Raw genomic sequence first — 26,013 nt, 5'->3', positions numbered from 1 at the left:
TTTCAGATGCAGACTAAGGAGCTGGCAAATGTGGATCAAGAATGTCAGATTCTTAAAACTCACCGGACAGAATGAAGAAGATCCCAGATACGAAGGCCAGGATGGTTCTGTGAGGTCGAATATGCCCTATGTTGCTGAGAATGAACCCGATAAACATGAAGAATAGGCTGACCAAGGGAAATGGGGTGGCAGAACGAATCATCTCTGTAAAATATAATGGGCAGAAATACCATGAGAAAGGTTGATATGGGCAATGCTTCCCTATAAAAATATTTTCTGCACTTGTGACTCATAATTTGCTTTTTTTTTGTTTTTATTCTAAATCTGCATGCTCCTCACATATGGATAGAAATAAGTGTCATGTCTGCAGCACCACATATTTAAAGCACTATTGTACCACTTTAACAGCCATGGCTCCCCCCCCAAGAATCCTGGGAATTGTAGTTTAAGGGTGCTGAGAGTTGTTACGAGACAACTATTCCCCCTCACAATGCTACAATTCCCAGAATCCCCTGGGAAGAAGGATTGACTTTTATACCACACAGTACTGAAACTCTGTGAGATATTGGCCCCACATACCTGTCAATGGGAAAAACCCTACTTTCTGTGGAGTTTACACCCTTTCTTTTCTTAGCTGTTGTTTGTCTGAAAGCATCTTATTGTTTGATATCCTAGTGTCCCACTGAATAACTAACAACACAATGCCAGGCGTGTCCCCTCAGAAGCAAGTCCCATCAAGTTCTATAGCCACTTACCTGGGAGAAAGCCACTTTGAATGTACTTCTGGGTAGACTTACATAGGATTGCACTGTTATACTGTATTTTTATGACATTGCAGGATGAATGTTCACTCACTTGTAGCAAAATACCACCCCCTGTGGCTATGCCTAATTGTCAAAAATAAATGAATGCATATTGACAGCAGTTGCAGTCTGGGGTGTAGTGGATGCTACTCAGAGTAGGCACACTAAAATTTAAAGACATGACTAACTTAGGACTATTCATTTCACTGGCTCTGCTTTGAGTAAAACTTAATTGGATACCACCCTTTGATTTTTACATCATCTCTCTACAAAGAGCTGTAAAATAGATGGTGGTAGAATGTAATATTAATTGCTGCAAATTATTTACTTGTCTCTTGTCACAAGTGAGCACAAAATACAAAACCATCTGTTCCAGAAATAGAGATATGGATTGCTATAGCAACAGAAGATGCTTAAAAGGAAGACGTAGGGTGGATGGCCTATGTCAATTCCTCCTACAAAAATAATTTCAAATATTTTGGCCAAAGCAAAGATCTCAGACGAAGCATTGAGGGGATGGCTGCTGTTGCTTGTTTACTTTGTGGAACAGAAAAAATCTAAGATCATTTTAAAATATCATTTCACATCTGTCAACACTGAAACATTTACAATGCTGATGTTATCCCCCCTGCCAGTAAACAAAATATCCTTTTTGATTTTGAGATTTGCGGTGCTCTATTCTTCCACCTCGTCCAACAAAGTCCCGGAGAACTTACAGTGCAGGATATTTTCTCCTCTTAGATCAGACATAGGCAAACTTGGCTCTCCAGATGTTTTGGAACTACAACTTCCATGATCCCTAACCACTGACCCTGTTAGCTAGGGATCATGGGAGTTGTAGTTCCAAAACATCTGGAGAGCCAAGGTTGCCTATGCCTATCTTAGCTAATAGGATTTCTTTTTTTGCAGGGGGTGGACTTGGATCATTACCATGGTATGGGAGCAAATGGTTTGACTCTTTGCTTCCAAATCACGCCCCCCATGGGATATTTCCAAACATGGAATGCCCATGTTACAAACAGTCTGACCTTAGAAACTTGTGTGGTATAGTGGATAAGGAGTCAGACGGGAGACTAAAGTTCAAATCCCCATTTGGCCATGAAGGGTGGCCTTGGGCCAGTCACTGCCTCTCAGCCTAACCTACCACAGAGAGTTGTTGTGAGGTCCAGCTCCCAGGATCTTCTGGCGGTCCCCTCATTGCAAGAAGTGAGGTCACAGGGAACCAGGCAGAGGGCCTTCTCAGTAGTGGTGCCTGCCCTGTGATACACCCTCCCATCAGATTTCAAAGAAATAAACAACTACCTGACTTTTAGAAAACATCTGAAGGCAGCCCTGTTTAGGGAAGTTTATGTTTGATGTTTTATTATGCTTTTAATATTCTGTTGGGAGCCGCCCAGAGTGGCTGGATCCTTTGGCTCACCAGACATTGGTGAACTACACCTCCCATCATCTCTGACCATTGGCCATGCTGGCCGGGGCTGATGGAAGTTGAGGCGCTGTCCAAGTGCTCTTATGACAATCTTGTGATACTAAAGGTAGTAGACTGGTGGGGTTTAAATTCAGCTGAAGCCAATAATTAAATGTCTTACACCAAATCTGTAACTCAGCAGAGGGGAGATTAGCTTCCAAGCACAATGAAGAGTTTGGAACACAGAAAAAAATTGCCTTAGGAATTTAAGACTGAACAGCTTCTGTGGATCCAAGGTGAGTGCCGCTACATACAGTCCTCAACTTTGCAAAATGTTTGCTTCCCTCCCAGTAACTCTAATCCAACTCTATTGTTTGCAGTGTCTGTGGGACCCTATGGGAGCATAATCCTACCCACCTCCTGTGTTAGCCTGCAGCGCTTCACATATTCCTGAGTTATGTACTACTTACTGAACCTTCTCCTGGGGTGCCTGCAAGTTCTCCATGCACAGAAATCTATTTCTGCCCTGTGCCAGTTCCGCATGTGTTTATTCATAAGCCCATCCCACCCATTCAGTCTCATTTTCACATAAATCTATGCTGTTTACTCGTGTTTAAAAGCCATATGAAAATTCCTATTTCAATATGTACTTAGACACATCTGTGATCCTAAAGTACAAAAATATTGTGCTTTATCTTAATGTGCAACACATTTCTATGTTTAAACACACATTTAAAGGATGAAATTTGGTATGTTTATGGAGGCAAATCTGTAGGCTAATTACATTCTGATCCATATCATAATTGGAAAGATGCAAAAAAAAATCCGTTTGCTTAAAAGTGATGTTCTCATCCATTCCTATCTCTATGGATAAAAGGTAAAAGGTAAAGGGACCCCTGACCATTAGGTCTAGTCGTGACCGACTCTGGGGTTGCGCGCTCATCTCACATTATTGGCCAAGGGAGCCGGCGTACAGCTTCCAGGTCATGTGGCCAGCATGACAAAGCCACTTCTGGCAAACCAGAGCAGCACATGGAAATGCCGTTTACCTTCCCGCTGTAGTGGTTCCTATTTATCTACTTGTATTTTGACGTGCTTTCGAACTGCTAGGTTGGCAAGAGCTGGGACCAAGCAACGGGAGCTCACCACGTCACAGGGATTCGAACCGCCGACCTTATTTCCAATTGAGTTTTGGAGTTAGCTGGATGTTGTGATAGAAAGGTCGGGCCTTCCTTCCATGGCAAAAGGGGGTTGTTCCATATTATCTCTGTGCTACAAGGGGATTCAAACACCTATCTGCAGGGAACAGTTATCAGTGTCCATTACCACTAGATTCCTTCTTGCTTTGCCATGGTGGCCTGCAGCGCAGAGATCACAGTTTACAGCACTTAACTTGTCTATTGTATGTTTGCTGACTACCGTAGGTTAGCATCATTCTGCCATTACCATGTGCTGATCGGTTCCTACCATGCATGGCTAATGTGGGGCATGTGATTGGTACAAAAAAGCCATGATTGGTGGGCAGTGGCAGCATTTCTGAAGAATGGGGGAGTGTGTCAGAATTGCTATTGCCCCCTCTAATTTAAAGGAGCACCATTCTGTTATCCTCTTTGCTGCTTGAAGTGCAAAGGATTGATTTGCAACTACATCACACTGTGATGCTGATGTAAACAGCTGCCTAGCCTAGCAGGACTATTGGAATGGCTTCGTGTCTCCCTTCCACATGTGCTCATGAACAAAGAAACCCAGGAAGCAACACAAACAACAACGGCTTCTCCCATACACAATGTTTTGATGCAGTCCTTTGCTGAAGATAAAACACATGACTTCTAGTCTCTGAAAAGCCGGTGTTAGAATGAACACACATAAACACTGCTCCCACAATAAAAAAAGATAACCACCTACTTAAAACACTGACTGTTGATTCAGATGTCAGCTGGACATTCATTGGCATGACGTATTCTATCGTGAAGCACCTCCCACGTTCTTCACCTGGAATGGGAAAAGCCCATTTTACACTTGCTTGGGGAGCAAAGGCATAAAGCCCCATACTTCCTACCAGGATCCCATGTGTTTGTTATTTGCTTCTTTTAAACCAGGGGTCCCCAAACTAAGGCCTGAGGGCCGGATGTAGCCCAATCGCCTTCTCAATCCAGCCTACGGACGGTCTGGGAATCAGCATGTTTTTACATGAGTAGAATGTGTCCTTTTATTTAAAATACATCTCTGGGTTATTTGTGGGGCCTGCCTGGTGTTTTTACATGAGTAGAATGTGTCCTTTTATTTAAAATGCCTATCTGGGTTATTTGTGGGGCATAGGAATTTGTTCATTCCCCCCCAAAAAATATAGTCCGCCCCCCCCCCAAGGTCTGAGGGACAGTTGACCGGCCCCCTGCTGAAAAAGTTTGCTGACCCCTGTTTTAAACCATTCATACAATTGCTAATTGTGCAGTTGGTTTATTGTTTAGTTTGGCTAAGGGCCCTTTAAAATATCAGAAGTAAAAGAACAAAAACCAAGGAGGCTGATTTTAAATATTGCTTAGAAATATGTAAACACCACTGAAATAGCAATAAAACAGGTTTCATCATCATGACAGAGTATAGTGAATGGATTGTGCTCAGAGGTCAATGTGTGCACCTCATTTCTCTTCCGAAGCCTGCCACAGTTTGATTGTTGGTGGCTTTACAGTGCAATCCTAATGAGATCTACTCAGAAGTAAATCCTATTGGATTCAATGGGGCTTACTCTCAGGCAAGTGTGGTTAGGATTGCAGCCTGAGGGTTGTCCTGTTTGCTAAAGGACTTTCATTTGCATCCCCTTCCCTGCACATCCTTGCCCCCAAACTGCTCCAGAGCATTAGGAGAACTCCAAAAACAGATATTGGGGCATACAGGCAGAGGAGAGGGAGGGAAAGTTTCACTACACAGACATATGTCCTTGCAGGAGAACTCCATTAGCCATTGACAGTGGATAATGTGGCCACTGGGATCACATAACACCGGTCCTGAGAGACCTGCATTGGCTCCCAGTACGTTTCCAAGCACAATTCAAAGTGTTGGTGCTTAACTTTAAAGCCCTAAACAGCCTCAGTCCAGTAGACCGGAAGGAGCGTCTCCACTCCCACCGTTCAGCCCAGACACTAAGGTCCACCTTCGAGGGCCTTCTTTCTGGCTGTTCCCTCACTCTGGGAAGTGAGGTTACAGGGAACCAGGCAGAGGGCCTTCTCAGTAGTGGTGCCTGCTCTGTGGAACGCCCTCCTATCAGATGTCAAGGAAATAAACAACTATCTTACTTTTAAAAGACATCTGAAGGCAGTCCTGTTAAGGGAAGTTTTTAATTTTCAATGCTGTATTGTCTTTTTAATATTCGGTTGGGAGCCGCCCAGAGTGGCTGGGGAAACCCAGCCAGATGGGCGCGGTATAAATAATAAATTTATTATTATTATTATTATTATTATTATTATTATTATTATTATTATTGAGTACGGACTGAGGTTGCATTAAGACATCCAGTACATATATATATATATGAGCCTACGCAAATCCACATAGTGAATTGCACTTGCGAACCAATCCAGTGACTCACTGGAATATTCCAACAACTTCAAAATGGGCCACCAGTCCATTCTCCCCACCCCACACCAAGGTGCACATATCCATGCAGGATATAACTGGAATATTTCACAGACCTTAATTATAAATTTTATCAAAATGCACAACTAACAGGACTCAGAAACATTAGTCGCTAGACATGACTAGTCAGAGGGACAGCGAGCAAAACCAGATTCATTTTTCAATAAAGCACAGTACCTGCCAAAAAGCAAACCCTCCAGAGGCCAGAGTGCAGAGACATCTTGATTTCCGCACTCTGGTTTTGGGGCAGGATAATCCCTTCCTCCAGATATAGCCAGTAGTCCGTGCTCACAGCAATCCCCAGGAGTCCCAATCCGCACACGGCAAACACGCTGCTAAGCAGAGTCAGGGCCTTTCTGCCACAGGTGCTCATTCCCAAAAGCATCAGGGTCCGACGGGACAAAAGAGAACTCCTGCATGGGCAGAGAAGAATAGAAGAACTGTTAGCAGTGAATTGGGGATGTTATCTGCACTGAACGAAACTGAAATCGCCCTCCTCCTTCTGTGCATGGTTTGATATCGGAGTTACTGGTGGGGAAACAGCCCAAAAGCCCCATATAAGTTGAAAATGAATGTGGCACACCACCGTCATATTCCTTCATGTCCAGGCATAGGCAAACTCGCCCCCCCAGATATTTGGGACTACAATTCCCATCATCCCTGACCACTGGTCCTGTTAGCTAGGCATGATGGGAGTTGTGGTCCCAAAACATCTGGAGGACAGAGTTTGCCTATGCCTGTTCATGTCCTTCAGACATGAAAGAGAGGAGGTGTCCTGAAATTATTATTCGGCAAGGCTTCTTTTTCAGCTGAAACTCAGTTCCGTCTCCTCTCAGGTGGGTACCATTGCAGTTATAAGAGAACAAGGAAGGCATTCATGGTGAGTTCCAGCCCCTCTTTTTCTAGGAAAACAGCACTGCTAATTCAGGGGTGCATTTTTATACTGCTTGCAGATGGTCGATTTTGACTCAGGTGTAAGGGCATCAGCATATTGAGAACAGCAGGTGCCTTTGTACCAGAAAGGGAAGCTTCAACAAAATGATTCACAGAAAGCACCACCACCCATCCTTTGTAGCAGTGAAGTGCTCTCAGGGGCTTGTGATATACCAAGTGGAGCACAACCAAAGCGGCTCTGCCTCATTTTACAGTCTTAGAACATCACTTCAGTTTCTCTGGATCAAATTTTTATCTGAGTGGCTGCAGCCAAGATGTAGATTCTCAGAGGAAGTTGCCTTTGCCCAGTGTTTGCTTTCCACTATTGTGGTTTCTTAGTCATTTGTTATCTGCCACTTGGATTACTGTGATGTGCTCTATGTGGGGCTACCTTTGAAGGTGACCCGGAAACTACAACTAACCCTGAATGCGGCAACGAGACTGGTGACTGGGAGTGGCTGCTGAGACCATATAACACCGGTCCTGAAAGACCTATATTGGATCCCGGTACGTTTCCGAGCACAATCCAAAGTGTTGGTGCTGACCTTTAAAGCCCTAAATGGCTTTGGCCCAGTATACCTGAAGGAGAGTCTCCACCCCCATCATTCATCCTGGACCCCTGGATCCATATAGAGTCATAGTATTACAATAGTATCCCAGGGGGTTAGTGTGGCATGGTGGAAAGAGGATCAGACTAGAGCTAACGCTCTAGCCCAGGCATCTCCAAACTGCGGCCCTCCAGATGTTTTGGCCTACAACTCCCATGATCCCTAGCTAACAGGACCGGTGGTCAGGGAACATGGGAATTGTAGTCCAAAACATCTGGAGGGCCGAAGTTTGGGGATGCCTGCTCTAGCCACTAAGCGACACTCTCAGCCCAGTCATCTCTCAGCCTATGTTTTCACCATTCATTCATTTGTTCAGCTTTTATTGGCATAATTTAGACAATAAAACCATAAAGGGGGGGAACCATCCATAAAAATAATGGTAATCCAGACATATTAAACACATAAAACGTACAAAAGACTCAATAGCCACCATTAAGTAAAATTAAGTGATTTTAAATTTGACTTTAAAAATCTTGGCTAAATATCCTGAGACAATCTCAGTAGTTTCAGGAATATCAACCCACAACAAATACTGGATTACAGAGTCTTTGCAATTTAATTTACAGGGCTGGGGTGAGGATTTTTTTAAAAAAGTGGGGGGGGGGACCTCATACACTGCCTTGAGCTCCCTAGAATAAAGGCAGGATATAAATATAAAGGGGGGGTTGGGACTTTACATCAGGAGGAATTTGACACAGTAATAAGCTGATTGCTCCATCAGCGTAAGTATGTCTGCTTGCCTGTTGGAACCATCCACCCACTCTTCCCCTTCTATTTTGTTGTGGAGTTTTTTCTCACACACTCCCCCCCCCCAGCCAATTTAGACAATGCACTCAGGGGGCAGAGAGAGGGAAGCCTCATGGTGTGAGCGGAAGTCCTTGTATGGGGCTTCCACGAGCGGAACTGAGAGGCTTGCCTAAGGCTGCAATTCTACAGGCACTTACTAGGGAGCATGGCAAGTGTGAGTTACTGCACAGAATTGTGCTGCTTGGGTGCCTAGTGAATTTGTGGCTTTGAGGTGAGACCGAAGACTTATCCATTACGAGAGAGAGAGAGAGAGAGAGAAGGAAGCAGTTTGCCAGGCCACACTGCAAGATGCTCAGAGTCCTTCTATCAGCACTGGACTGGTGACATGTGCACAGCAAGACAGCAACTCTCAATCCCGCTGCCTTCGACTCTGACAAATCTCTCCCTCAGCGGATTCTTGATGTGGATATTATGAAGATGTGGGGCTCAGCAATGCAGTGGTACAAACATGACAAATTATTGTGGTGGTGTTCCCCCCTTTTCTATATATATATATATATATATATATATATATATATATATATATATATATATTCCTAGCACTGCCATTTGGCTTCCCGTTAATTAGCCTTTCTTGGCACTGGTTCAGGGAAAAGCACACAAAGTCTTGATACTCCGGCATGTGTAACGTGCAGTTTGTGAGCTGCACCTCTGTCCTTTCTCTGCCGGAACAAACACATAACTCTCCTAAATAATAGGAAGCAGCCACCCACAAGCCCTTTAGAGGAGCAATCATCACGATGTCACATAAGTTATTTACGAAGCATGGTGCTGTACTTAAAACACACAAGGCGGCAGCCCCCACCCTGCAGGGTATACGGTCCAATGTAGACCCCAAGCTACCAGAAGCCTTCTCTGATCAGGAAGCTTTGAAAGTAATAAAATTGATGCTGATGTAATGGAGAGCTCACCTCATATCAGACATCACCTGCTTGAAATTCCTACAGAGGTCTCAAGGTTTCAACAGTCAGTACATTCATCGGGACTAAGTGTCTCTGACTACAAGGAGATGCAGAGGGCTTGTCTGCTAAAGAGCTGTGTGAAACAGCAAGGGGGCTCAGTAGGGGCACTTGCTATCAATATGAAAAACAGGGCACCTGTCTACAGCGCCCCCTATTCCGTTCAGCACTGGCTGATGCAAGATGTTCCTGGGCCAGATGTTGACAACCCACCTGCAAGTCAATTGCATGCAGCTGGCCTGATAGCAACCCAGCCACAATAGGGAACAAACAGGTGGCACTCTGAGGAAGGCATGGCCTTGCACATCCCCCTGTTGCACTCCCACATCGACAGCAACCTAGCTGAATGAGTCATGGTGAGGTCAAGTCATGGACACCTGAAAAGCACCTTCAGTTGGTGGCAATTCACCACTGTACCCCTTAGGAACTGTAGAATCCCTGGGAGCATATTGGGATGGAGGAGCTCAACTGAAAGATCAGTAATGGCAGAAATGTTTCTTTCCTAAAAGAAGAGCCAGTCCAGCACGACCGACTTTCCTCTGCAATATTCAGCCTCAGAAGAGGACCGGGCACCTTTTAGCCTGTTGGGTGCCCCCTGTAATGAGAATGCACCTTGTAATATGTTCCAGGCTACAAAGGTACAGTGAAGGCTTTTTAGCAGAGAAAAACAAAGAACTTTCCAAATGCCAGAAGCTCTTCTTCAGGTCAAAATTCAAGCAGTAAGTAGGTCAAGGCATGTCATTAACTCCTTTTTCACAACCTCAGTTATACGTAGCGCTGGAAGATAGGGAACAAGAGTGGTCTCAAATAGGGCTGTTACAAACGTAATATCTATCTATCATAATAGTCAGTCAACCCCAACATGGATCTACATGCTGTACTGTTGCAAGTTGCCGTGCTTCTTCAGTGAGCTTGATCCAAAAGCCACAACATTTGGTCTAATGGATCAGCCTTTCCCAAACTTTTGCCCCTCAGATATTTTGTACTACAACTTCCATCAAACCTGAGCCTTAGTCATGCTGGCTGGGCTGATAGGAGCTGTAGTCCAAACCATTGAGAGGGTACCATATTAGACTGTGGGTGAGACCATTACAAAACTGGGAAGATGACCATGATTCAGGAACAACTCTAGACATAACTTTTAGACACTTTCCCATCATCTAGGGCAGGCACCCCCAAACTGCGGCCCTACAACTCCCATAATCCCTAGCTAACAGGACCAGTGGTCAGGGATGATGGGAACTGTAGTCCACAACATCTGGAGGGCCGAAGTTTGGGGATGCCTGATCTAGGGCAAAGAAGATATTACTCTGGGATACCATTACATAAGACGTCATTGAATAACAGCTGAGCACAAAAACAAAACAGAAGAGGGACTGACAGCTGAAAAAACCTGGAGCTGGTTCCTAAAAAGAGGAGGGAAATGACTAATTTTGAAAGTACAGAGCATGAGGAGTCGGAACATATGCTGCCAAACACCTTGTTTATGAAATTCATCATTTATGGTGGTAATGAACAGTTCTAATCTCTCAAGGACTAGAGTTCAATCCCATACGCTGGTTGGTCACAATGAGAACAGGATGCAGGATTAGATGGACCATTGGCCTGATCCAATCAGCTCTTCTTATGATCTTATGTTCTTAGTTTCAATAGATCTCAGCAACCATTGAGCGACTCACACAAATCATGGCAGCGAGCATATTTTTCTATATTATTTCCCAATGTTTCAGCACTCAGTGGTAAGCTCTTTTGAAACTACGGTTCCTTTTACGACCCAACGCTTCTTTTTTCTCATTTCTAGCATTTTATTTACTTCAAGTATTTCTATGCTACTTTTCAGCAGAAAGACCTGTTCTTCAGTTCTGGCATGTGCAAGCTGGAATCAAGCCAAGAGGGAAGTTTCAAGTTCACAGTTGGCAAATCTGCTAATTGCGACAGTCAATGCACACTGGATGGCTTTTTTTTGAAATTAATCACTTGCAAATGTATGCTCATAATTGATAGTTTTGGAGCACCCCACCCCCAAAGCCCCATCTGTGTTCACTCAAAAATAAACCCAATGAAATTCTTAAGCACATTCCTTTCTCCCAAGAGGCAATTTCCATGGACACCAGTGAGACTTATTTCAAAAGAATTGTGTTGAATAGTGAGGTGCCAGTCCCTTCTGCTTAGCACAGCTGGCCCAATTCCAGGGATGTAATTTTCAAGCAAGAATGTTGGAGGGTGGCAAGGCCATTCAGCACACCCCCACATGTCAATCAATCAATGACTTTCAATTCAAAACAAATACGGCTGTTACCCCTTTGTGCAACCTCCATAGGTTCCTATAAGCCCTGAAGCATGGTAGAAGAACAACAGAATATAATTAACACATAGGACTTGCCCTTATGCTGGTTAAGTGCAAGAAAACTGGCTCAAGCACTTCATGGATTTCACTGTAAGTAACTTTCATTGCACAGTTTTTAGGCTAGACAGAGTTATGTCATGCAGAAAGATCCAAGAGCATGATAGACAGATATAGAACAATGAAGCCCAGATAAAAGATGGTTCAAGCTAAGCTCTTTAGAACAGGCATCGACAACGTTTTCCTGCCATGGGCCGGATGATTCCCACAGACAATTGTCCGTGGGCCTGACATGCACCGGACATGTGCAGAAGCGATTTCTGGCGCCGTGCTGCCCATATTTGGGGCTCTGGAAATCACTTCTGCACATGTCCGGAAGCAGAAAATCGCATCTGGGCATGTACAGAAGCGATTTCCGGCAGCACTCGGCAAGTCTCCGCGCCGTGCTGCGCTGGTTTAGCGCAGCGCATGGGGGACTTGCCGAGCGGGCGGCTCGGTGACCGGATAAACATCCTTTGTGGGCCGCATCCAGCCCATGGGCCGAACGTTGCCGACCTATGCTTTAGGAGGACCCACTCTGATTAAGACAAGTGCAAAAAATAGCTTCAATATGAGCCCCACTTAGATCAGTCGGGGAAGACACTAATTTTTAGACTTTGAGGGAGAGTGGAACCGGCTGCATGTGAAATGCTCCAACTTGGATTAAGGCAAGCCAACAATCATTCCACTACATAATCTGAAATCAAACAACAGAATAACCACTTATTTGTGCATAATTTGCAAAATGGCCTAAAATGCCATCAAAATAGTGGCTGGAGGATTCTATCCTTGGGGAGTTCCTTCAGCACATCCCAGTTGATTTGCACTGGCCTATCAATTTTTAAACTCTCCTAAGCAAAATATTTTGCCAAAAAAGTTATTTTCTTGGTAGTTTGCTCAAGCCTGGTACAGGCAAATCCAAACTGCCTGTGAGCTAGAGAGCACAACATGTACAGTATTAAAGTATACAAAAAGTACTGGTGTCATTGAAGTTTGCTATACCTAGTTCTGAATGTGTTTTTCCAGCACCATGCTGCTCATCATGAATCATGTGGCATCACCTCCCCCCCCAAAAAAAAATGTTTATGGCTCAGAATGTGAAATGAATTTCTGTGAGAATCTATGCATTGAGTGGTCAGTGATCAGAATGCCATGTGTTTAAAGCCATCTGCTTTGTAGGCCCACGTATTCAAGAATCTATAACCTTAAACCTCAATAGAAACACTCCCTGACTGCTGTGACGAATGCAACCAGACCTTGTCTAAGCAGTCTTTTATTTGATGTGCATGTCATCTATTTGAGTCAGTTCTCTCCATCGTCTCTTACAATGGTTGCTGTTCCCGACCCAGATCTAAAACCCTCTCTTGGGAGGAGGGGAAAGGGATAGTTGAATCTCCAGAATGGTTCTTAATAGAGGCCAGTTCTGGGAACCAGAAATCCCTGAGATCAATTTTTTTAAAAAGCCAAAGAAATTCCTGAGATCAGAGCAGAACCTCAGACTCTGACACAGAGGAGAATGCACCAGTGAGATAAGGAATGTCATTGACACAAACTACAGAGGTGCTAAACCCAGTCTCAGGCTCTGACACCAAGCCTAAGCCAGGACTTCTCAACAGGAACCCCTTGAGCTAGAGACCTCCAACCTGGAACCCTAAGATAGATTCAGCTAAATTCTCCTAAGAGATAATGCACTAAGGGGCATCAGTCTTCCCAGTGCCGGCTCACCAGCACAATCCAGGCATCAGGTAGGAGCTGAGTGAGAGATGACAGAGTGCTAGACTAGAGGACTTCTTCAGAAGGTGGACAGAATCTGGGAAGGGTAGTCTGGCACAAAAGGAATAAAAGGTCTCCCTTGAGCTTCAGACCCTCAACAGAGGAAACTGTCTAATTGGAACTATCCAGGGTCCTGAAAATGCAGCCTTTTAGGTGCCTGCAATGCTATGCCCCATAGGCTCCAGGTTATGGGAACAAGGGCAATACAATAAGGAACATGCACACGACAATAGGCAGGAGTAGATCATTTGAGGCTTTATAAGATCACATTGGTGTGATTAAGATTACAGGCTAAAAAGTGGAAGTGTGTGAAGAAGAAGAACACTTCCTTATTTTCTACAGTTTGTATTTTAAAATCTTAAATGACATAAAAGTTTGCTCTTCCAGTGGAATCATACCTACATGTTCTATTTCCCAATCCCCTTGCAACAACAAAAAAATGTTACTACTTGTGACAATTGCTTTTCTCTTTGTAGATTCCTTAAATGCTACACGCATCTGCAAGGCTGCACACATACAATTTTTATGTATTCTGCTTATCAGTTACTGATGATAAAATAATGCAGTAAAGGCAGAAAAAAGGGACAGCCATAACAGCACACAAAAGTGTCAGGAAAAAGGGTTTGCAAATCAGAAGGAATATTTAACAATTGCAGGAGTTGTCAACCTGGTCCCTACCAACCTGGGCATTTCAGGATTCTAGGTGGGCGGTAGGGGGTTCTGCGGCACAAGCTGAATCCTCCTTCCATCGAGCACTGGTGGGCGGTAAGGAAATTTTACCATCAAGAAAGATTCATTAGTGGGCAGTAGGTATAAAAAGGTTGACTACCCCTGAACTATTGCATGAAATATCTTTGTCAACAGATGCATTTGTGCATGCACTAGTAGTGGGCTTTTTGTGGTGTTGGGGGACATGTTACTCCACGCTCATATTTAACACCTTCCCATTAACCTGCCGTTGAGGCGCTCCTCACTTAGGAGAGAGTTAAGTTCTACCATACGTTGCCCCATGCAAATCGGCTCTAAATGTGAAGAAAATGTGGGTCCTAAGAGACAAATATCCTGTTAGCATGCCCAGTGCTCCAGTTACCAATTAGGGAACACATCCGCTGAACTTTCTACCCTACTGTCAGGATGGCATTTTCATTTACATTCTAAACGCTTACAGAGATCCAGCAATGCTACTTTGCCTTCAGTGTTTTGTGCTAACCGAAGCCTGGAAGTGCTAGTTTTAAGGAGAGGCTTTAAGAGAAGAAAGGAAAGAAAGCTGAAAGCCCTAAACTAGGATGGAAAAACAACAACAACCAAGAGTCAAATGGGAGAGAGATGGGGAGCAGACTGGCTGACAGCTAATCATCTGAAAGCAGTCTTCATCCCAAGATCAAAAAGTTGGAGGGTGAAAGAATTACCATCTGCACTGGCCCAAATACTTTCCAATAATGTTTCTGCAGTGTTGTTGCTTTTTTGTCCTCGCTAAATGATACATCATTTCACTCCCACATTCCAGGATCAACGTTTGCTCGTGCTCCCGGCGTCTGAACTGCCTCCCCTAATTTATTCCATTTATTTCCACAGCTCAGTCTGCTTCTAAAGACTCTATTAGCCATCAAGACCATCACATTTTATTTACTTAGATTCATTGTCCTTTCTTATCCTAAAAAAATGAGGCTCTTTCAGAAAATACCAGTTAATTTATTTCTTTCAAATTGCGTTTATATTCTATTTAGAGATGTAAATAAAGAACTAACATTGTTATTAGATGCTATCTTTTATGAAGTCATGTTTTCCTACGTTTCTGGTTGTGTCATCAGAGGTCATGCCACAGTCTTATTCCTTTGTATTTTGTCTTCAAGAACAAAAAAAGTATATTTCTTTAAAGTATAGTATTAGATAAAAATATAGCTATAAAAATGGCTCTGAAACAGTCCCAAGTGATTGGTAGTTGGAGCACTGAAGATACAAACTTTTATTTTTCTCCCAGGGTCTCTGTCTCTCCTGCACAGGATAGCTCAGTTGGTTAGAGCATGGTGCTTATAATGCCAAGGTGGCAGGTTCGATTCCCATATGGGGCAACTGCATATTCCTGCATTGCAGGGGATTGGACAAGATGATCCTCAGGGTCCCTTTCCAACTCTCCAAGTCTATGATTCTAATAAATTAGTATCTAGAACGTGGAGCTTGTATCTCTCTATGAAGTGGTGAGTACCTCACCTATAGATTTTTGTTTAAAACAAATGAAATAAAATAAAATAGAGCCAGTCACTCCATCATAAAGATAATGATTTGTTCTGGGTGCTAGACACACAAGGTGCTAGAAACCAGTCAACTATGATGAGGCACAGAGTGGGACGCAGCAGAGTCATTCAAAAGTCCAATGATCCTGGAATTGAAATTCTAATACAGTATCCTCTCGTGCTCCTTAGTAGCTGCCTGATACAAAATTGTGCAGCCGTTCTGTGACAACAGAAGATAGATGCACGCCAATGGAAGCCAGAATATTCTTGCTTAAGACTACCCAACGAATACAGGTAGGACTGAAAAAGGAATCTGGTTTTGAAAGCATTCCCATGTGAACATCCAAATGCTATGTGCAATTCACTGGGCAACCCCTGGGTGTTTACTCACACATGTTTACAAATTGCAACATGAAAGTGTCTTATCTAATTTTGAATTTCATAATAAGCAAAGGCCCAAGTAAGCTTCTAGGGAGTGCAAATTACATCTGTTACCTTGTTGGGTTCCCCCCCCTCCCCGAAACTTTAATTTTTCAAAGGTAAAAAGGGAAAGGGAAAGGCTGCTTTTTTCATGTTCTTCAAGTTAATCAGCAGAATGCAATATGGCAGATCAAAACCCTCTGGACATAATTTCTGCTCTTAGGCTCATAATATATTTAACAAGTTATAGAAATGAACAACTCCTGGCTTCCATTAAGCCAACTCCACCTCAAATGAGCCTTGACTTAAATTATTCTCTGTGTATACCACCTTATCTAGGTCAAAGAGCTAGGAAGCAAAGAGTAAAGCTAACTCAGTACAACAGATCTAGTTACAGGTAGGTAGCCGTGTTGGTCTGAGTCGAAGCAAAATAAAAAAAAAATCCTTCAGTAGCACCTTAAAGACCAACTCAGTACAACAGACTTATTTGTTACTATTATTATAAGACTTGGTAGAAGGAATGCAACACGTAATGTGAGGCACCCCCCAATGTGGGGGGGGGCAAGTTAGCGCCCCTGAGCATAAGTAACTTTGGCTTAGCTATATCTCTGTCCAGGAGGACACACAACTATTACACTAATATAATCTGATGAAAGGTAGGGTGGATCACTGGATCTACAAACATTTTCAGGGTCACACTGTCTTCCAAGGTGAGCAGTCCCTCATTTGGAGGGTTTCTGATAACACAGAGAATGAGTATGGTATAGTGAATAGCAGGGTGGACTTAAATACGGAAAACCAGACTCAACCAACCTATGCACTAAAGAATAACATTTACTAGGTGGTCTTGGGCAATATGGCCAGCTGGCCTACTTTTATCCGATGGGTCTGTTTTACAGACAATCAAGGTCATATCAGGGTAAGCCCTGACTGGAAAGCACTTTGTGCATTGACAAGTGCCATAGAAATTAGCAAGGACTTGGGGGAGGGGAGAGCCCCCACTTTAATATTTATATAAAAGGTTACACATTGACAAAGAACCAATGCTCTGAGAATACGGGGGACGACGACCCTGAGCTGAGTGTAAATGGTCTGAAAAGAAGAGGCACGGCAGTCTTACAGTTTGTTACACTTCCAAGTATACTTTGGATCTGGCTTTGCAAATCTCATCTACAACATCTGCCATCCTTGTGAGCAAGAGCCTTTGGCACCAGCTGGGAAGCAGACATTTGGCAAGCTTGATCTTCCTTGCTGCTTTTCTTGACAAGAAGAATGGTCGGATTGCTTTGCAGGCAAAAATATTGCTTGGGTTCATGGTGTGCTGGTTGCCTCTGTGGTGGCAAGACTCGGCTAAGAAGGAACAGAGATATTAATTTCTCCCATAGATTTCCTTCTTTTTTGTTTCTTTACTGAGTGCTGAGTAGCGACATTTGCACATTACACCCATGATCCTCATGGTCAGCAAACAATGTTAGATCCACTGTAGTCTAGTGGTTAGAGTGTTGGACCAGGACCTGGGAGACCAGGGTTTCCCCACTCTGCCAAAAAGCTCACTGGGTGACTTTGGGCCAGTCACCATGTAGGCCACTTTGAGCTCTTTGGAGGAAAGGTAGGATATAAATTTAACAATAATTTTACTGATTGTTACTGACAAATGTTCTCCACTGCACCTGAAGACAGAGGAGAAGCCACAGGAAAAACATAATGCCCTTCCTACTGCTGCTGCTCCTTGCATTGACTGCCTGACTCTACCATATGATGGGGACAGTCCTGTCTAAGAATTCTTTGATATTATTGAGAACAGATAGAAGAGATTCTGCACCAGGTCAAAGTTCCACCCTCTGTAATCTGGGCACTCCTCGGAAAAAGTGGTCGTACCTTGGTTTTCGAGCAGCTTAGTTCTCGAACATTTTGTCTCCCGAACGCCACAAACCTGGGAGTGAGTGTCCAATTTGCCAATTATTTTTGGAATCCGAACGTCAATCAGAAGCTGCGCTTTGGTTTTCTAATATTTTTGAAGTCGAACGGATTTCCATAACGGATTATATTTGACTTCCAAGGTACGACTGTATTGTGGAACTTGATAGGGCCCACAAAAGGGGCAGCATAAAGAGCCTTTTCCTTTCTCAACAGATCTGAAATTTGCTCCTCTGCGGACAGGGGTTTCTCCATGCTGGGTATAGAGAGATCCACTGAATGGGGAAATGACTAAATCAGTTGTGCTTCGATGGATACCATCTGCTACACAAAGTTCAGCTTTGACATCAGCGGTACATTTTTGTAACCACAAGTTTACGAGCCTATAACCATAAGCAAGAGCCATGCTGATCCACAAATGCAGATTCCACAAATGCAAACTTGAGTAATATTTGCCAACCATGGAGGGGGGGGGGGAGAGAGACCTGCTAAGCTTCTTCTGAAAATAGTACAGAAGCTAGTGAGCTGTGTGAAATTTAACACAGAGAGATCTCCTTCCACATCATTCCTGCAACATCAACTTTATACTGACTCTTGTGTTCTGGCATCTCAGGAGCCTTTGGTCCATCATATGTTATTGGACTACAACTCCCATCATCTCTCGCCATTCGCCGTGTTGTCTGGGGCTGCTGGGAGTTGGAATATCTGGAGGGTCACAGGTTCCCCATCCCTGGTCTGCCTCTTTTGTTGTCGATCTTTTACTTCTTTTTAAAAAGATACTGCATTGCAAGCTATCCCCAGCCTTTTGCCAAAATTAGCATGTCGATCGATTAAATTCCTTTTTGTGCCAAAAGCAAAGCTGGAGTTGCTACTTTTTGCAGCAAGGACATTGTGCCAGATGGAGATTAGTTCAGCTCAGTGAATATATCAAACGGCTACATGGGAGCTTGCAAGGAACTGGGACAGAGCAGAAATAGCCCTGATGCTGGCCTTCACATTTAACAGAGGTGCTTCCAAGAGCTGGCAGATGGAGAAAGCCTTTGCAAGAAATGTCTGTACTTATACCGAAATGGCTTATTTAAAGGCCAAGACTTACAATTAATCTCACTGAAGCCAACTAGGCATGTGGAAAAGGAGGGCAGAATTTAACCCAGAAACAACAGCATTTCACTGCAGCAGTTCTGCATGCTTGCAGAGGGAATTCCTAATGGCAGGGAGCCAAGAAAGGGGTCTGTGTGTAAGGAACTTGTTCCTTTTTAAAAAACAAAACAGCAGCAATCCAAAGAGGTGTTTTCCTGGGAATTTTGGCTTTGTCCAGAAGCCACCTCTCTTGTGACACTGACGAGTGACCTACTGGTAACCCTGGCAAGATCGACCTGGAAAAGTAGGCATTTGTCACAAGTGCCCTGAGCCAAGCAAACATCTGCTTTCTATCCTCACTGTGTCCTGCCTCAGTAGCTGGAACATTTGCCACATGTGTCCTCCTAGCACACTGTTAGAAAGTCATTGCCCCATGCCATGCCTGCCTCATTCCCCCTGCTGATAGCTCAAGAGGAGGTGCCCACAGGGAGGGAATATAGCTTTGATCAGTGGCTGTGCTATGGAAGAAGGGTGTGTTCGTTAGAAAGCAATATGTGTTATTCATGACTTGGACCTATAATAATTACACCATGTTCTCCCTCTAAAGCTATTACTATGTCACACAACAGCAAATTCAGATTTCCCATTCAGTGGTGAACTCTACAACCCTCAAGATACCTAACCTAAGAGTCTTGCCATTACATACCAGCCATTGCAGCTTCAATTGCAGCATCTACTCCTTCTCCTTATCTGACAAGCATCAAGATGTCTGGGTGCTGGTGGGGTCCAAGAGGAGCAGAAGGGGGTTGTGCTGGAGAGATGAAGCACAACTTCTTGCACTCCTTTTGGCCCCCTCCTTCAAAAACTCCCAATTGCCAAGCAGGCACCCCTCTATCTGAGGGATAGGATACCGTCACGTATCTCAGCGGGAGTTGTCATCTTTTCGTAGGGCCTGCAAGACAGAGCTGTTCCACTTGGCCTTTGGACTGACTCAGTCTGACCCCGGTGTTACCTTCCCCTAAGGTTTTATCCTACAGATATTTAAATAAGGTTCCACTTGTAGATTCCTAATTTTAAAATTGAATTTTAACATTGTATTTAATCTGTATTTTAATTGAATTGTTTCTTTTATGCTTGTTTTGATATTTTTGTTGTTTGCCACCCTGAGCCTGGTCTTGACTGGGAAGGGTGGGGTATAAATAAAATTATTAATTATTATTATTATTATTATTTTCAGTTGGTTGGTGGTGGGCAATGGGCAACTCTTGACAAGCACCCACCTACATTGACTGTCAAGGTCAGCCACGGAACTGCAGCCAATTCCCGCTCCTGGACAAGTGTACCTATAAAGCCCACATGTATTCTTGCTGATGGGTGAAGAGGTCCTTGCAGCAGCTGAAATGGGTCTGCCAAAAGGCCTCTCATCAAGGCATGGATGTGCTTAGCTTGTACAATGAAACTGCAGCATGTGACTTCAACATTCTCTGGGCAAGTGGAAGCCCATATATTTTGAGAACTGTAACTCTACGGCAGGGGATAATTGCTCATAAGAGATGCTTGTGAAGAAGTTACATTGACTGAGCTGTCTCAGGATACAGTTTGCCTTTCAGGAGGAGTGGTTATATTCAAGTATGCTGGGTACACACACACTTCTTTCTGTGAAGAACGCTTTCTGGCCTAGATTGTAGGTTGCTTCTACTTGCTTCCAATTTTTGAGGATGCTTTCCTTCTTTGTAAAGATTCTATTTTGAAGAAACAAACAAACAAAGGAAGGAAGAACAATCCCTACACTACTCTGGGCTTCAAGAGTCTCTTTGCACAAATGCCACACCTTGCTTGAGCGATACATTATTCCCTCACTCTCCTAACCTAGTCTTGTAGGCAGCAACTCTCTGTTAAGTCTTGTGCCTTAATTTAAACCTTGTTGCAACAGTGCAAAGCATTCCCACCTACAAAAGAGTCACATTTGCCACTAAAATTAGCCGGAACATGTGTCATTTTGCGAATTCAAAAGGAAAAGAAAACACGGAAACAAAAGAGGCTTTGGCAGAACAAGCAACCTTGTGTGTTAATGTCCCTGCAGCAGGATGAAATTATTACCTCCACTTTATTGTTACCTTTACAATGTCTAAAGTGCTGCCTTTTCAAAAGGCGCCTGCCAAGAGGGCCTCTCCTTCCTCTCTGTCAATGCAGTTCCTCACTGGGCCCTGCAATCACCACAAACTCTACTAAAAGGAAGCAATTTCCAGGAAGGACTTGGTTCTGGGGGTTGTCCAAACAGCTAGGGAAGGGACAAGCTTTGTCAAGCTGACAAGAGCTTTCTCCAAGGCAAGCCAGCTTCCACCTGCTCGCTGAAGAATGGCTTGGATGTGATGATAAGGAGAGGCAAGGGAGAGCAGAAGAGGAGGAGGAGGAAGAAGAAGAAAGTAGCAGCAGAGGGGTGAGCAGATGTCAGGCCTGAAGGATTTATTTCTTTACTAGGACCTTGAGATCCACCAATCGGAGCCAGATGCAAAATGATGTCACAGGCTTCCGTATGCTTCAAACAAAAGAGCAAGGTGCCTCTGTGTGAGTACGTGGTCAGCCCAGCAACCTGTTTTCAGGACCAGAATGGATTATTTTACAGTCATTTCACACACAAATCCACTCCTGGTTTCCCTCAGAACTTTCAACTAGCTAATTTGCCAAGGGCAAAAGGGGGGAGGGTTTTTCTTGTTGCTATTGTAATACCATTGGGAGTCAAAAACTCTTGCTGATCTACTACAAATCAGGCAATGCAGGGCAACTAGAATGAGCTTCTCTACCTGTATGCTTCCTTCTCTCCCGCATCCTCCCTAATAGACCCTCCAAGTGTCCCTCTTTTCCAGTGACTTCCCTGATTTAGAGAAGCCATCCCGGTTTATGATTTGATCCTGGAATATCCCGCTTTTCCTTAGGATGTCCCTATTTTCATTAGAGATGTTGGTTTTGCTGTGTTTTTATATATGTTGGAAGTTGCCCAGAGAGGCTGGGGCAACCCAGTAAGATGGGGGGGAGGTTATAAATAATAAAAAATTTCATTATGGAATGGGACGTCTCTATTTTCATCAGAGAAATGTTGGAGGGTTGAATTCTTCATAGTTCTCCCTCCCTCTATTTTGTACTCTGTAGCCACTATGCCTTTTCTTCTGTGCTTACTGCGGAAAACTAACATATTATGGACCACAAAACAGAACATCAGTTTGAGGATGCCATTTTTGGGGTGCCTTGTTAACAGCACTGTGGGGCACCTCTAAGGCTAAGCACTTCAGGTTGCAACCTATGCATGACCAGAAAGCAATCTCTGGGGAATTCAGTGGGGCTTGTGTTATGAGTGTGGGATGTAATCCACTGAGAGCAGTCAAGTACAACATTCCTTGTTTTCCTAGAGTGGACATGCAAGGGGATGTTTGGTCTAGCCAGTAAAAACTTCCTGTTTCTCCTGGGCTGGAGCATCCTTCCTTGCATGTGACTAGTGGGTGGGCGTGACCTTTCCAGACCTGGTAAAAGGCCAAGGCATGCTGCCTCTCTCTCTCTTTTCCATCTTCCTTTCGTCCCGTGAACTGCTGGAGGTAAGGTTAGGTTAGGTAAGGAAAGGGGAGTACTTTTCTCCAATCAGAGAAGCAATTGCGGCAGCCGGAACCCTCTCTTCAGTGTTTAGTTGGATGCTAGGTATATTATACAACTGCAATGCTTACATATCCACAGTATCTTCACAAGGGAAGAGGATGGAGAGAAAACCAGAACAATTCCCCACAGCCACACACCCTTGACTTCCTAGCAGCCCTGCCAGTTCTGGTGGGCACCAAACTCTAAGCCATTTTTATCCTTCATCAAAAATCAACATTTGCAACGCTCCTTGCTCCAGTTTGCTGATTCCAGCCTAAAAACACATGGCCAGACATTATTTTACTTATACTTCATTTAACATCCAGGCCACACATTTGTTGGTAAGGCTGACTGAACGGAATGCCCCTTGTTTATTTTATTTTGTTTATCTAGAAATACTTGTCCCAGCCCTTCTAATGTCAATGTGCTACTCGGGGCTCTTTAGCAACATTTTAAAACCACAGTGCACTAAATATATATATCAGAGATGGAAAGAATCCAACAGGAAACACACATCAAGCATCCATTTTAAAGCTGCAAATGAGCAAGATCGCAAGACCTTAGCAGGCAAACGCCTGCCAGAATGCCAATTTAAAGGCTAGCCTATAGATTTCTCATCCCCACCCACTTTATTTTCCTCTATTTGTGGTTTAAAATGTGGGCAGGGAGTAGGGTGACTAGTTACACGTTGTGCATGCTAATTCATATGGCTATACACCAATGTAGAAATAATCGCTGTGATCTAAACAGAAGCATAATAAATCTTACCAAGAATGGGGAAGATGACTGTGACCTGGAACTCAACTACACAGCTGCAAATTAAACGATTTAAATGTGTTGTGAAGTGTAATATACACATGTGGCAACAGATGGCAACAATGAGCTATGCAAAATTCAATGTACCTTTCAAAATGATTTTTTTAAAAAAGCATTTTCACAGCATTTTTAAAATATGTGTGTAGATTCCAGGTTACCCATGTGTCAGCCTGCTCAATCTGCCCATCCTTGCACCCCCTGTGTCCACTTCAAGGCTTTCCTTGCGCTCCCTTCCGTGGTTCTTTATCTTTAATAGATGCTTCAACTGGACACTCCTTCAAATAATAATAATAATAATAATAATAATAATAATAATAATAATAATAATTTATTATTTATACTCCGCCCATCTTGCTGGGTTTCCCCAGCCACTCTGGGCGGCTTCCAACCGAATATTAAAAACAGTATAGCATCAAACATTAAAAACTTCCCTCTCAAAGAGAGGCCAGTACTCTTTGAAGAAGGGCAAATGTTTCCCTAGCTCAGGATGGTGGTGGTTGAAACAATCTGACACAGTAAAAAGCAGAAATAGGAGTATAGCATCTAGATCTAGGGAAGTAATAGTACCACTGTATTCCGCTCTGGTCAGACCTCACCTGGAATACTGTGTCCAGTTCTGGGCACCATAGTTCAAGAAGGATACTGACAAGCTGGAACGTGTCCAGAAGAGGGCAACCAAAATGGTAAAAGGCCTGGAAACGATGCCTTATGAGGAACGGCTTAGGGAGCTGGGTATGTTTAGCCTGGAGAAGAGAAGGTTAAGGGGTGATATGATAGCCATGTTCAAATATATGAAAGGATGTCATATGGAGGAGGGAGAAAGATTGTTTTCTGCTGCTCCAGAGAAGCGGACACGGAGCAATGGATTCAAACTTCAAGAAAGAAGATTCCACCTAAACATTAGGAAGAACTTCCTGACAGTAAGAGCTGTTCGGCAGTGGAATTTGCTACCAGAGAGTGTGGTGGAGTCTCCTTCTTTGTTGGTCTTTAAGCAGAGGCTTGACAGCCATATGTCAAGTGTAACAAAAAGGTCCTCCCTCTCTATTACTAAAAATGTGACACAGGAATCCAGGGGTGAAACCACCCCCCCACTTCTCCTGCCGCCTTAAAATAAACCCCTGTTACTTGGGTTCCTTAGTAAAGAGAGTCTTCCAGCTTACGTGGCCTGGTATCTTGATAAACTCTAGGCTGTTTGACGGACTAACCTCTTGCCTACAGTAAAGGGTCTCAGTCAGATTGATTACCCACTGCAAAAGTTTGCCCTTTCCACTCTGGCAACTTTGTAGCACCCCAGGTTATCCTCCTAAGCCTCCTCCGTGTAACTCTAAGACACAAACCGTTGCCTCTATTCCCGAGGTAAGTTTTGTCCTCTATTGAGCCACCACTTCTGTGAGTTTAGATACCCAGCTGGAATAACTAAGCACATCCACTAACATTTAAGAAAGCTTTATTTAGACTAGATGACTTTTAAATGCGTAATGGTTTCATGTGTACAGGCTCTTAGATCATATTCTTAGTTTCAATTAACAATGGCTAGGTAATATAATTCAATTAAACTCCTCAGAACACTTTAAGATCTCCTACGCCTACCCACACTCTCCCTCGCTCCCACAACCCTCTCCCCCGAATTAACTGCCTCCCATTCCTTTTAAACTCCTGGCAGTCCCGCCCCTCAGGAATGGAATGCGTCATTTATCCAGGAGGTTGGGGTTTAACTCTCTGCACCCTGGAGTTCTTTTGCCCACCAGGCCAATCCGTCACATCAAGAATGCTTTGATGGTGTTTCCTGCTTGGCAGGGGGTTGGACTGGATGGCCCTTGTGGTCTCTTCCAACTCTATGATTCTATGATTCTATGAGATATCACCTTGCCGAAAAGGTCCATATAGTTAAAGCTATGGTTTTCCCAGTTGTAATGCATGGAAGTGAGAGCTGGACCATAAAGAAGGCTGATCGCCGAAGAATTGATGCTTTTGAATTATGGTGCTGGAGGAGACTCTTGAGAGTCCCATGGAATGCAAGAAGATCAAACCTATCCATTCTTAAGGACATCAGCCCTGAGTGCTCACTGGAAGGACAGATCCTGAAGCTGAGGCTCCAATACTTTGGCCACCTCATGAGAAAAGAAGACTCCCTGGAAAAGACCCTGATGTTGGGAAAGATGGAGGGCACAAGGAGAAGGGGACGACAGAGGATGAGATGGTTGGACAGTGTTCTCGAAGCTACGAACATGAGTCTGACCAAACTGCGGGAGGCAGTGGAAGACAGGAGTGCCTGGCGTCCTCTGGTCCATGGGGTCACGAAGAGTCGGACACGACTAAATGACTAAACAACAACAACAATCGTGTTAGAGAGACTGCACACCTGTGTACATGTGTGTTGACATAGAATGTACACTTTGCCTCCAACATTTCTCCAATGAAAATAGGGACATCCTAGTCCATAATGATAATTATAATCATAATTTATTTATACCCCCTCCATGTGACTGGGTTGTCCCAGCCACTCTGGATGGCTTCCAACATATATAGAACATTTAATATTAAAAAAAGACATTTCCCTATACAGGGCTGCCTTTATATGTCTTCTAAAGGTTGTATAGTTTATCTCCTTG

At 43.8% G+C, this 26,013-nt stretch overlaps 1 protein-coding gene across 2 annotated transcripts in view; it reads right to left on the bottom strand.

Annotated features, from left to right (window-relative positions):
• CACNG5 (calcium voltage-gated channel auxiliary subunit gamma 5) overlaps positions 1–26,013 on the bottom strand; it is a 52,665-nt gene that overhangs the window by 8,135 nt on the left and 18,517 nt on the right. For both annotated transcript variants that reach the window (XM_035104016.2, XM_035104017.2), the window contains exons 2-4: positions 6,022–6,257; positions 4,117–4,203; positions 64–204 (exon numbers count right to left, since the gene is read on the bottom strand). In XM_035104016.2, coding sequence (XP_034959907.1) covers positions 64–204; positions 4,117–4,203; positions 6,022–6,257 — 464 coding nt within the window. The remainder of the gene's footprint in view (positions 1–63; positions 205–4,116; positions 4,204–6,021; positions 6,258–26,013) is intronic.

This window comes from Zootoca vivipara, chromosome 2, assembly GCF_963506605.1.
Source record: "Zootoca vivipara chromosome 2, rZooViv1.1, whole genome shotgun sequence".
NCBI lineage: Eukaryota > Metazoa > Chordata > Lepidosauria > Squamata > Lacertidae > Zootoca > Zootoca vivipara.
Note: the sequence above shows the minus strand (reverse complement) of the source record. Positions and strands in the feature narration are given on the sequence as shown.